Below are 14290 nucleotides of genomic sequence, written 5' to 3' on the forward strand. Positions count from 1 at the left end.
TTGTATATTGTGACTAAATATTGCCATCTAGTGTATTTGTTGAGCTTTCAGTAAATGATACTGTAGCCATTTAACTGTTCTGCCCAAATGCATGATGGGAAGTGCAACCATGACTGTGCGTAGTGGCACCAATTGATATATCTTCTCTGCGTTGGGAAATAACATAGGGTCTTAAGAGAAAGATCAACTATTACCTTTCTTCCCCACATTGCTTCCTACGATATTTCTAATTGTTGAGAGAGGGATTGTAAGGCTGTAGCCAATTAAAAAAAGGCTCCAAAGACTGCCAAAATTCACTCTATTCATTTTACGCTGCCTTTTAGCTCTATATATAGGTAAAACGGCACCATTATAGATTGAACGCGACAACGCGTGAGTGGGTCGTGCAGCACATGCGTTAATTGCGATAAATATTTTAACGTGATTAATTTAAAATAAATTAATTACCGCCGTTAACGCGATAAATTTGATAGCCCTACTTTAAGCCAAAACTAAAGACTCTGGATGAGTGTAAAACATTTTGTCTGTAACGTTAAATACAATTAGAAAACGATTTAATTAAAAAATATATATATTTTTTAAAAAAAAAGGCATGTCCGATATTTTTTTGCCGATTCCGATACTTTGAAAATGACGGGATCCGATCGATCGGGACATCTTTAACAATTATATAATATTTCATTTAAGTATTATTAAATTTATTAGGATCATGGATGCTCCCAGTAGGGGAAAATATATACATATATCCTGTATATACATAATGTAATAAAAATATATATGGAAACAGCACTGGCCTGCTTACTGTAATCCATGACTGCACTAATGTTAGTTATTTAATATTCTTAAGTTTTACATATAGTAGTATACTATAAAATTAATACTATATATTTAATTTTTGTTACTGTGACTATGTGTGCCTTTCATTCAAAATAATTGTGGTAATATTTCAGTGTGCCCTCTGCTTTATCTATTATCAGGTTAAAACAAACAAGTTGAACAGTTTTCCTCCTCCCCCAAAAATGCGGCATGCACACCAGAAAAAGCATCTGAACTCACACAAAGTATTCTGAAAATGATTGTCTGGAACATTGCAATTCATTTTAACATTTAGAACAATATAGACAATGACATTCCACAAAAAGAGTAAGAATTGTTTTGACTCCTGTGAAAAAGGTGAAGTCACAGTGTTTACGTTTTTTTTTGCACTAGTTAATGCCAGCAGCATTTGACCTCATTGTTTGTGATTTATTATTGATGTTTATGTTATTTATTTATACGTTAATAAAGAATTTCGGTGTTCCAAAATGTTTTTTGTGAATTAATAAGCCTCAACAAAAATTTCATTATTAAAGTAGTAAAAGAAAAAAAAAATTATTAGATTAGTCGACTTATCGTAAAAATAGTCAGCTGACTAATCGGGACGAAATTAGTCGTTTGGGACAGCCCTAATTTAGAGTGAAAGGATCACTAAGTAAACACCTTAACAGGCTAAAGCAACACCGCATATTCTCTCATGCAAGTGATTGCAAGTAAAAAAAAATCTTACAATATTTACATAACAGGCAAGCCTGTAGCTTCCTGTTGCAGCCTGCCTTCAAGCTGCTGCTGGGTCCTTCTGGGTTGCTACTGTCAGGCAGAGACACAGATGCCTGATCAAAATAGTTTTTTTAATCTGCCGATTTTTGTTGTTAATTGGCCGATGTAGGGAAAAAACGTCGACTTCTAAAGAAAGCAGCAAAAATGATGGAGTGACGGGAGGACAAAAAGGAAGGACGCAGACAGAAGAGGAGAAGAACAAACAACAACAAGGAATAGATTATTACAACACTTTGCCATAGTGGTGCTATCGTTAGCTAATTATATATGGCCGTGGACACCATGTGGGGGGGCCTGATAACCAAGGAGGAAGTGGAGAGACATGATTAGGCAGGGTGGAGCGTACACAACTCAGCAATGTGAGGTGAGTCCTGCAGAAAAGTGGAAATGCTGTGCGATGGCCGCCCCATGACTGCCCTAGCCAATCGGGGGGAGCAAGCGTGGCTCACTCCCAGCCTTGCAGGCCTGACTGAAGGGCCACCGTCATCCTCAGGGCGGTCCACCGGACTATGCGTTCCCATTAACCACCCTTCAGGGAAGGGACGAGGGGATGTGCCACAAAACAAACAAACATAAAAAACGTAATTTATAAATGATGATTTCTGAATTTATCCATCTATTTTTAGTTATTCAACCTTTTCAAAAACAAAAATATTCATTTTGTGTTGGAACTTTGGGTTTTTGTGATAGTGACTATTTTTAGTCATGAAAAAAGGCAAGGCAAGGCAAATTTATTTATATAGCACAATTCAACACAAGGCAATTCAAAGTGCTTTACATCACATGAAGATCATAAAAATCACATTTAAATCAACACAACGTAAAAAACAAGACAAAAGATCACATTTAATCACAGAATAAAAATAAATAAAAATAAAACAAAAATAAAAAAACAAACTACCACAACTAATAATAATTGAAATCAGCAATGGAGATAAGAACAAGAGGAATAGAAAGCAGGTAGATTGAAATATATAGACAGTTATGGATATGCAGTGCTAAACAAAAGCGTTTTTAGCCCTGATTTAAAAGAGCTAACAGTTTGAGCATACTTCAGACGTTCGGGTAACTTGTTCCAGAGGTGAGGAGCATAACAACTAAATGCTGCCTCACCCTGCTTGGTTCTTGTTCTTGGAACATGCAGAAGACCGGTTCCAGACGGCCTTAGGGGTCTAGATGTCTCATAGGAATCTAACAAGTCAAGCATGTATTTTGGTCCAAGGCCATTAAGTGTTTTGTAGACGAGCAGTAGTATTTTATAGTCTATCCTTTGACTCACTGGAAGCCAGTGTAGCGATTTCAAAACCGGTGCAATGTGGTCCAGCTTCCTTGTATTTGTGAGGACTCTGGCTGCAGCATTCTGTACTAGTTGCAGCTTCCTGACTGATTTTTTATCAAGACCTGTAAATATACCGTTGCAATAGTCCAATCTGCTGTAAATGAATGCATGCATAAGTTTTTCCATGTCTTGTTGAGTCAGAAGCCCCTTAATTCTGGTTATATTTTTTAGGTGGTAATAAGCGGATTTAGTGACGGACTTTAGATGGCTATCAAATTTTAGGTCTTAGTCAATAATTACGCCAAGGTTTCTGACTTGATTTGTAGCTGTAAGTGACATTGTGCTAAGTTGGCTGCTTATCTTTGACCTTTCCTTTTTTTGGCCCAAAAATGATCACCTCTGTGTTCTCCACATTTAACTGGAGAAAATTCTGGCACATCCATTCATTGATTTGATTAATGCATTTACTCAGGGAGACTAAGGGACTATAATCATGTGGGGACACAGAAATGTACAGTTGTGTGTCATCTGCATAGGCGTGATAGGAGATGTCATACTGTTCCATTATCTGAGCTAACGGAAGCATATAGATGTTAAATAAGAGTGGTCCAAGAATTGACCCTTGAGGGACTCCACACGGGAATTTGGTTCGTTCTGACTGATAGTTTCCGATTGACACAAAGAAATCCATATAATGTAAATAGGATGTGAACCACTGAAGAATAGTGTCAGTCAGAGGTTGCGCTAGACTTTTTCGTTGTCTGTCATTTTGACTGACAGGGTCGTAAAAATCCGGTCATAATCTATTTTTACCCGTCACTTAAATTTTTAAAATGATGATAATGACATTGTGGTGACCCTTTGGCATAATTCACCTTCCGTACTTGTGTGTCCATTTGGCCGAGCGCGTTACCGGCTACGACAGTCACGTGACAGAGACACTTAAGGCTCAAACACACCAGCAACGTGAACGTCGCGTCAACGATCCCGCCGCGATAATGCACCAGTGACGCTCGGCGTCAATTTCCATAGGATGCGTTTCACGAGCAGCGCGTCTGTGGAGCGGCTCGATCGGTTCACGCGAGGATTGCAAGATTGCGCGAGAATAGCGGGTATTTAAAGGTAATAAAACAACAACACTTTGCCTATCAGACCCCGCGAATTGGCCAGCTTTCTTTTTGAAACAAGAAAAAAGAAGTCATGTGCTAATGCAAAAAGCAATCCCAATGACAAAGATTTTAACATTTTTTTTCTTATGAACATTTTTCTAAGCTTTATTGATGTTTTTTCTCAAGTTAAAGCACCACGCAGGAATTAATTTAATTGTGTAGCAGGATTTGTGTAATATTCGTATTAATTGCAGGTGTTTTAGCTCATTTCAGTTTATTTTATTTATATAGTGAGTTACGATTGCATATTATTTTGAAAATCAACCGGATCCACAGTATTTTTACACGAGTGACTTCAGCGTCTCGCGTCAAAAGACAAACTGCTGTTCTTTTCGCGTGCGTCGCGTTTAGCGCTTCTGGGACGCGTCTAACACGCGGACGCACTGCGACTGGTGTGCATTGGCTGATTGACTTTAACGGCCGCGTTTCGAAGCATAATCGCGGCGAGATCGTTGACGCGACGTTCACGTTGCTGGTGTGTTTGAGCCTTAAAGAGCTGCGCGCGGTCCCCTCACTATCCACTCGCTCTCGCTATATGATTGGCCGAAGAGTCGAAATGCTCTCCCGTGAAATGCCTGTTTAAAAATGTTCCCGTTGTTACTTCTTGCATTCGCTTATAAGCGCCCATTTAAAAAGGAAAAGCGATGGATGATACTACACACAGAGCGTATTATTAATAAATGTTAAAGTTGTATAATCATATAGCGAGAATAAGGAACGTCACTGACAAGCGCAGGCCCCCGCGAGTGGATAGTGAGGGAAATTAATATTGTGTCCGAACAAGCTTAACAGAGAATCCACACCGTGCCATCACACATCAAGCAGATGAATATGTAACTTTTTCTCCGCAGTGACAAAAACAGCTGACAGTGGTCCCCATTAGGTAGGTAGCCTACCATATGTAGCATATGGAACAATGAAATTAATAGTTCACCTGCTGTGGCCTGAACGTAGTCTGACACTTTCCTCCTGGTGCGCATGGACTTGAATTGCGTGCCCGCTTGTACAGTCCCTGTTTTTTCACCTCTTTTATCAACACCATCGTCGTTTTGGGGCTTTTTGAAGAAACTTCGGACACTCAGTTGCCTTGACATTTTTCAGAGTAAGGCCAACGACGTCATGCATCAAGAGAGACAATAGCTAATTAATATGCTCACTCGCCACCCTGTGGTCTGGGGTGTGAATTGCAACCGGTCAAAATGACGGATGGACTTCAGTTTTTTCCGTCACCGTTTTAAAAAATCGGTCAACGACGGAAAATATTCGGTTAACGCGACCCCTGACACTGTCAGTTAGCCCTACCCACTGTTCCAATCTGCTGAGTAGTATGTTGTGATCAACCGTGTCAAATGCGGCGCTGAGATCCAATAGTAGCAGAACAGATGATTTGCCTGCATCGGTATTCCCACGAATATCATTTAGGACTTTGATAAGCACGGTCTCGGTGCTGTGTTGTGGCCGAAATCCAGACTGAAATGAGTTAAAAAGATTGTTTTGCATCATAAAAGTCTGGATCTGTTCGAACACAACCCTTTCGATAATTTTCCCTAGGAACGTCAGATTTGATATTGGCCTGTAATTACTAATTGTTGAGGCATCCAGATTAGTTTTTTTTAGGAGAAGTTTTATTACTGTAGTTTTTAAAGTCTGAGGAAACTCTCCTGTTTGGAGAGAAGTATTTATAATCTGAAGTATGTCTGGGGCTATGCAATGAAAAACAGTTTTGAAAAAGTTTGAAGGAAGGATGTCAAGGCAGCATGTTGTGGGCTTTAATTTTGACACAATTTCTGTTAAAGTGGCATAGTCCAAGAGGCTAAACTGTTTTGACGTGGGGGACATTTTGGGAGGCATTTAGTGTAACATTTGTTAATCTGGAGTTGCACACAGTCTGTCTAATCTTTAGTACTTTAGTACAAAATTTAATCCCAAAAAGACCTAGCATTTGTTTACATGGACATCAATTTTTGGGTCATGCAGACCACAATATTAATATTTTGTATATAAGTGACTAAATATTAGAACCGAAAGTAGTGTAAAAAGAAAACAAAATAGACCTATGAGAATAAAATCATAATATTACATCGTAATATGAGATTAAAGTCAAAATTTAGGAGATTAATGATTTAATGATCAAGATTAATGACGTAATATTCTGAGAATCAAATCGTGATATTACAAAATGTCATAGTGTTACCAAAAAAAAAATAATATCATGATAATAAATTCATAAAAAACGAGAATAAAAAAGTTGTTATGCAGTACTACGAGATTAAAATTGTAATATTACGAGAATAAAGTCATAATTTGCCAGGAAAAAGTAATCATAGCGCAATCATTCACTGCCAGTTAGCCTCTCCCAGTCCCAATGGATTGGACTTCTAGCGCCGTCAATGGCAGCCAATGAGTGCCTGATAAATGGTTGAACATTATAGTGCTCTCATATCATTCCTTTGATCGTAAACCATAAAAAAGAAGAAAAATGTATTAATTAACTATCTAATCTGATCGAAAATGATCTCCCTATACTGTACCTGTTGCTTCGCTACCTCGTGCTGAAAACTTCATTTCCCATCAGCCACTTCTTTCCCACACATGCGTACAACCTCCATACTCCTCCCGATTTAAGCGTCAGTGCCATGACAACAAGGCGATGGCTTCCAGAGAGAGTCGAATGTGATTTTTTTTTAGGAGTTAGCGAGGAGTAGCAAACCTGCGGGCTTGTCAGACGCCTCTGTGAAAACAAGGTAAGACGGCAATGCCACCTGTTGAACGTGCCGCCGAGTGGGTAGCTAATAACTAGCTTTCCAAGCTCAAGGTAATGCGTTAGCCGTGAGCTAATTGATCCCTGAACGCGCCTTGAAGTGAACGCGTCAGTCACAAAACTTATTTCTAGTGCTGAAATGTATTTAAATGCTCACGTTCGGTCGGGGTACCTCAAAATTTAAGCGGAAATGTGGATATCGTTTGAGTAAAAATTGATTGGAAATTGGGAACATTCGTGATAGTAATTCACGCGTTATGTTTAAAGACCTTGGAAAGAATGTGTTAATACGCGTTTTCTGTCATTTTAAGTCTTGTAATTGAATAATAACACAGTTTTCGAGTATGGTAAAATAACTGCTGTTATTTTCGTTCAATTAAACAAGAGGTTGTGCCATAAAATGTTATTTTAACGTGTATTTTTGAGCAAAATAAGTCGTGTTGAGTTTGCCTCTTTGCTGGATTAGCTGCCTGTCCCACCTGCTCACTCAGCAATCAGACAGGAGACAAAGCCGCTTGATGCTCACGTGACTGTTAAAGCTGCTTCCCATTGGTTGATAGTGTCTGGGTGGCAGGAAGTGATTAAAGAATCTCATTGGCTGTGAATGCTTATCTGTCGATGCCATTGACAATGTTAGACGTCCAAGCCATTTTGACTGGGGGAGGCTAGCAGCGAATGAACGTTTGTTCACTGTCAGTCCTCCGAGTTTAAACGAATTGGACGTTCATCGTTGTCAATGGCAGCCAGTGAGTTATATGTTTATCATGTCCTTGATACTCTCTCCAGGAGGTGAAACTTTCTCTTTCTGTTTATCATGTTTTTGTTCAAGACAACTCAAGAACGAAAAATTTAAGCAATAGCTGTTAAAATTTGGTTGTTGAGGTCAAAGGTCACAGAGGTCAAGGGAAGAAATTTGCGATAACTCGGGCAAATAAAGCGATTATGATCAAATTGGCAGGATATGTGTGTGATAAGAAATGGAAGAGGTGATTACAGGTCAAAGGTCACAGAGGTCAGAAAAGGAATTTCGCGAGTAGATGTATGCCAATTACCAGTTTAAAGGTGTACTGTGGTATGAAAACAAACTTTTTAAACCGCAATTTTTGCAATGTGTCAGAATAAACGACAGGGGAAGGATTGACGCTCGTCGCATATGGATAAAATGGAAACCACGCTTGACGAGTCTCATCAAATGATGTACAGTAGATGTGCTGGGATTAGAGCAGGGCGGTAAACCGAAAATTTACCATCACCGAAATTCTTCACGATGACCGACGTAATTTTGACCATGTCGGCAAATTCGGTAATTTAATAAAATAAGAAAATATAGTCTTTTCATCCCGCTTTGACTCTGTGTTGTTCGGCTATGTTCATTCCCCTTTAAGAAAGCAGACAGTGCTTACGTATGGAGTCTCGTGGTTTTCAGGAAGCCAAACAAACAGAAGCCCGGTAGGCTAACGCCAGCGGCTAACGCAACAAGTAAACGGGATTGAGTTGGGCTTAAGTTAGCTTCGCCAAACTTTCACCCGACATTAAGTAAACTCTTGGCGGGTTCCAAACGGGCTTTCACCCGCTGTCCTCCCTGGTTCTCACGATTTCAGGAGAGGATGCTTTCAGTGCTTTCTTCTGGTAGCCAAGCCACAGGCTAACGCTAGCGGCTAAAAGCGGCTACAAATGAACGTGAAAGAGTCGTATAGCGGCTCTAACCTTGTCGAAACGGTTGAAATTAATGAGTGGACTGGGCACGGACGTCATGTAGCAATCATTATGTCACGTTATTTGGCATCTCTGTGATTTCTCTGAAAGCTTTCATGATGGTAAAGCACTCAGCATGAAGTATTATCCAACAGTGAAGCCTATATATAATATGACCGTTTAATGGCCACAGTTATTTTTCTGTATGTGTTTGCTTTATTCTGCCATCATAAAATCTTAAATGTTTGATTGGCATCAGAGCAATACAGCTTTAATCTGGTTGTGTCTGTGTCGGGGGTGCATGTATTAAAAAATGTTCTGGAAAAAAAAAACTGAAACCTTGAAGTAAACACTTGTGTTGAATAATTATGTCACAGCAGCCATTACCAAAAAGTTGTCTGAAGTGTACTGTTAAAGCTGCAAGTCATTTGTGTTAGAATAACATGTTTGCGCAGTCGTCATATTGATTTTTATAATGTTGTACATTTTTCAAGTCATACAAGCTGTGATAAATGTTCACACTAGAATTCTTATTGTTTACAAGATTTTTTTAAAATACTTAATGTTTAGACTGCATGTGCAATTGTTAAATTGAAAGCTGGTAAATAAATTTAACAAGAAACGGTTAATTTGTATTCCATGCATTGATTCAAATTTTCAAATTATATAACAGTCCGCTTGGGCGAATTTATCGTCATTTATAGTTATCGAGGTAAATCTGCTCAATTTATCGTGATATGTACTTAAGGCCATGTCGCCCAGCCCTAGCTGGGATCCACATTGTTACGGACAGAAAGGTGGCTGATGGCTAAAAATCCGAGCAATTCATGAACGCGACACGAGCAATACCTCGCTCATCTGCACACGACCGAGAACTTTTTACCTACACCTGGCTTCCTTCCTACAGCATCTCCGCCTGACCACGTAAAAAAAAAAGAAATGCAATATTGGATTTCTAGCTGCACACCTGACGATCTCTCACGGCACACCGGTTGAAAAACACTGCTGTAAATTATGCTATGTAGTCTTAAACTCCAAAGACGGTAGGGACATAACACTTGCAACTTTTCAGGATCCTCAAATTGTCCCCACCCTCATATGCATGATATAATGAGTTTAGTTATAAATGTCATTTATATTGTCTTCTCATAGTTAACCTACCATTATTAAGTGAGCTATTTTCATTATGTTCAAACTTAAATTTACCCCTTTTCCCTTGCTGAATGTGCCGCTCCATTTTTTTCTCCCACAAACGCACGTTTCATTGGCTGATGACTTGACCCACTGCCGACACGCACGCTCACACTCACGCAGCCCCAACAGAAATACATGTCAAAAAACATCCCGCCTCCTCCACCCCTTTTGAAGAGCAGGGATATTAGTTTTTTTTTTTTTTTTGGCCAGCAGCAGCCACTGTAAGTAATTTAAAAAGACGCCAATGTTGTGGAGGTGGGGAACACACCACTAATTTTGCTACTGTAAGTCCAACCTGCATCATAGTTAGAATAACATTAAACATAGAGGTGTCCTTTGTTTGTGTGTTCTACTGCTAACGTGAATTAAACTGTGAAAAATGTAGTGGAGCAGTATAGAGGGATGCTGCATAACCTCATACAGTGGGGCAAATAAGTATTTAGTCAACCAATAATTGTGCAAGTTCTCCTACTTGAAAAGATTCGAGAGGCCTGTAATTGTCAGCGTGGGTAAACCTCAACCATGAGAGACAGAATGTGGAGAAAAAAAACAGAAAATCACATTTTTGGATTTTTAAAGAATTTATTTCCAAATTAGTGGAAAATAAGTATTTGGTCCCCTACAAACAAGCAAGATTTCTGACTGTCAAAGAGGTCTAACGTCTACTAACGAGGCTCCACTCGTTACCTGTATTAATGGCCCTGTTTTATCTCATTATTGGTATAAAAGACACCTGTCCACAACATCAGTCAGTCACACTCCAAACTCCACTATGGCCAAGACCAAAGAGCTGTTGAAGGACACCAGAGACAAAATTGTAGACCTGCACCAGGCTAGGAAGACTGAATCTGCAATAGGTAAAACGCTTGGTGTAAAGAAATCAACTGTGGGAGCAATTATTTGAAAATGGAAGACATACAAGACCACTGATAATCTCCCTCGATCTGGGAGCTCCATGCAAGATTTCACCCTGTGGCGTCAAAATGAGAACAAGAACGGTAAGCAAAAATCTCAGAACCACACGGGGGGGCCTAGTGAATGAGCTGCATAGAGCTTGGACCACAGTAACAAAGGCTACTATAAGTAACACAATGCGCCGCCAGGGACTCAAATCCTGCACTGCCAGACGTGTCCCCCTGCTGAAGAAAGTACACGTCCAGGCCCGTCTGCAGTTCCCTAGAGAGCATTTGGATGATCCAGAAGAGGACTGGGAGAATGTGTTATGGTCAGATTAAACCAAAATACAACTTTTTGGTAGAAACACAGATTCTCGTGTTTGGAGGAGAAAGAATACTGAATTGCATCCGAAGAACACCATACTCACTGTGAAGCATGGGGGTGGAAACCTCATGCTTTGGGGCTGTTTTTCTGCAAAGGGACCAGGACGACTGATCTGTGTAAAGGAAAGAATGAATGGGGCCATGTATCGAGAGATTTTGAGTGAAAATCTCCTTCCATCAGCAGGGGCATTGAAGATGAGACATGGCTGGGTCTTTCAGCATGACAATGATCCCAAACACACAGCCAGGGTAACAAAGCAGTGGCTTTGTAAGAAGCATGTCAAGGTCCTGGAGTGGCCTAGACAATCTCCAGATCTCAACCCCATAGAAAATCTGTGGAGGGAGTTGAAAGTCCATGTTGCCCAACGACAGCCCCAAAACATCACTGCTCTAGAGATCTGCATGGAGGAATGGGCCAAAATACCAGCAACAGTGTGTGAAAAGTTTGTGAAGCGTTACAGAAAACGTTTGGCCTCCGTTATTGCCAACAAAAGGTACATAACAAGGTATTGAGATGAACTTTCAGTATTGACCAAATACTTATTTTCCACCATGATTTGCAAATAAATTCTTTAAAAATCAAACAATGTGATTTTCTGTTTTTTTTTTTTCACATTCTGTCTCTCATGGTTGAGGTTTACCCATGTTGACAATTACAGGCCTCTCTAATATTTTCAAGGGGGAGAACTTGCACAATTAGTGGTTGACTAAATACTTATTTGCCCCACTGTATGTTGCTCACGCGGCACAACATAGGCCTATACACAACATAATCATAATTAACTATGTACATAAAAAAAAAAAAAAATTGAAAAAATTGGGGCAGGGTGTAGCAAGATGCCCACACTAGTGACAAACGTAATGAGCACCCCTACTTTAGCATATCAATTATCAAACTTATTCGGTTCATGTTCATGAGAAATGTAACTCTGATCTCCGTTGACCCAATCTGTTTGGTCTTATTAATGTCCCATCCCGAGCTAAAGTTGTACATGCAGGTTATGCTGTTATATCGTCCTTACCAATGTAGAGACAAAATCTACCCCCTTGGGTGACACCCGTGCTATTAGCTGTTTTTCAACCCTACCTGGAACCAAAAAATGATCTTATTGTGTCTTCTTTGTCCAATTAGATGTCTCTATTCAAGGCGCGGGATTGGTGGTCGGCAACTCTCGGCGAAGGCGAGGAGTTCGACCAAGGCTGCATCTGCGTTGGAGATGTGGACAACAGCGGCACAGGACATGGTAACGTATTCCTAATTATGTAGTAATAATAATATTAGTAGTAACTAGTGGTTTATGAGAGGGGAAAAAAAAAACTATTGAGATAATGGGCTATATTACATCACAATAGCGATATGCCAAGATATGATGTATTTTTTTAATCATTTGATGAAAAAAAGAAAGCTTTCCCCCTTACTTTTCTAATTCATATTTAACATGTGGATAAAAACAAGTCGACGATATTTTTGAAATATTATCTAAAGCTAATGACCCCCCCCCCCCCCCCCCCCAAAAAAAAAAAAGATACTGTTAAAGCCAAACATTTTGGGAAAGCTTTTATTCGTAAAATAAAAAAAGAGTAACAAATGATCCTTATAGCATGTTGCAGTTGCAATTTGTTCATATAGTAACTAGGGCTGTCAAATTTATCGAGTTAACGGGCAGTAATTAATTAAAAAAAAAATGACGTTAAAATATTTAACTCATTTAACGCATGCGCAAACAACCCACTCACGCAGTGCCGCAAACAGACTACAATGGCGCCGTTTTATGTATACTGAGAGCTAAGAGGCAGAGACAAGCGAGTGAAGTGGACACAGGTACTCATTGGGGCGGCACTATTTATCGGCAAAAGCTTTGGCATCTCTTCCACTACAATTATAACTATTGTGACGAGCAACGTTGGGAAGAATGAGAGAAGATTATCTTTTGCTTAACACCCTGTATTGAACACAAGCAGAGAAGATATACCATTTGCAGCCACCACTGACAGTCATGGTTGCCCAACTTCCCATCATGCATTTGGGCAGAACAGTTAAGTCGCTACAGTATCATTTACTGAAAGCACAACAAAAACAATATTCCCATCTCTCAAAAAGAAAAGCGCTCAATGCAAAGAGAACAGGCATTCCCAATCAAAATAGCTATGCAAAATAATACTCAGACTTTGGTCAAACTACGCAAAATAATACTCAGACTTTGGTCAAACTCTATTCAAACATTTCATTTAGCTCAACAAATACACTAGATGGCAATATTTAGTCACAATGTTCAAACTTACATTTATCTTTTAAGAATTACAAGTCTTTCTATTCGTGGATCCCTTTCACAGAAAGAATGTTAATAATGTTAATGCCATCTTGTGGATTTATTGTTATAATAAACAAATACAGTACTTATGTACAGTATGTTGAATGTACAGTTGTGGTCAAAAGTTTACATACACTTGTGAAGAACATAATGTCATGGCTCTTGAGTTTCCAGTTATTTCTACAACTCTGACTTTTCTCTGATAGAGTGATTGGAACAAATACTTCTTTGTCACAAAAAACATTCATGAAGTTTGGTTCTTTTATGACTTTATTATGGGTGAACAGAAAAAAGTGATCAAATCTGCTGGGTCAAAAATATACATAAAGCAGCACTAATATTTGGTAACATGTCCCTTGGCCATTTTCACTTCAATTAGGCGCTTTTGGTAGCCATCCACAAGCTTCTGGCAAGCTTCTGGTTGAATCTTTGACCACTCCTCTTGACAGAATTGGTGCAGTTCAGTTAAATTTGATGGCTTTCTGACATGGACTTGTTTCTTCAGCATTGTCCACAAGTTTAAGTCAGGACTTTGGGAAGGCCATTCGAAAACCTTAATTCTAGCCTGATTTAGCCATTCCATTACCACTTTTGATGTGTGTTTGGGGTCATTGTCCTGTTGGAACATCCAACTGCGTGCCCAAGACCCAATCTTCGGGCTGATGACGTTAGGTTATCTTGAAGAATTTGAAAGTAATCCTCCTTTTTCATTATCCCATTTACTCTCTGTAAAGCACCAGTTCCATTGGCAGCAAAACAGCCCCACGGCATAATATTACCACCACCGTGCTTGACGGTAGGCATGGTGTACTTGGGGTTAAAGGCCTCACCTTTTGTCCTCCAAACATATTGCTGGGCATTGTGGCCAAACAGCTCGATTTTTGTTTCGTCTGACCACAGAACTTTCCTTCAGAAGGTCTTATCTTTGTCCATGTGATCAGCAGCAAACTTCAGTCGAGCCTTAAGGTGCCGCTTTTGGAGCAAGGGCTTCCTTCTTGCACGGC

At 39.6% G+C, this 14290-nt stretch overlaps 1 protein-coding gene across 3 annotated transcripts in view; it reads left to right on the top strand.

Annotated features, from left to right (window-relative positions):
• The first annotated feature begins 6651 nt into the window (after nt 1–6651).
• LOC130915081 (protein PTHB1-like) overlaps nt 6652–14290 on the top strand; it is a 244301-nt gene continuing 236662 nt past the window's right edge. For all 3 annotated transcript variants that reach the window (XR_009063053.1, XM_057834800.1, XM_057834801.1), the window contains exons 1-2: nt 6652–6788; nt 12107–12218. Coding sequence is in view for 2 of the 3 variants with exons in the window: in XM_057834800.1 (XP_057690783.1) it covers nt 12107–12218 (112 nt within the window). In the remaining variant the exon portion in view is untranslated. The remainder of the gene's footprint in view (nt 6789–12106; nt 12219–14290) is intronic.

Source organism: Corythoichthys intestinalis, chromosome 4 (genome assembly GCF_030265065.1).
Source record: "Corythoichthys intestinalis isolate RoL2023-P3 chromosome 4, ASM3026506v1, whole genome shotgun sequence".
NCBI classification, from domain to species: Eukaryota; Metazoa; Chordata; class Actinopteri; order Syngnathiformes; family Syngnathidae; genus Corythoichthys; species Corythoichthys intestinalis.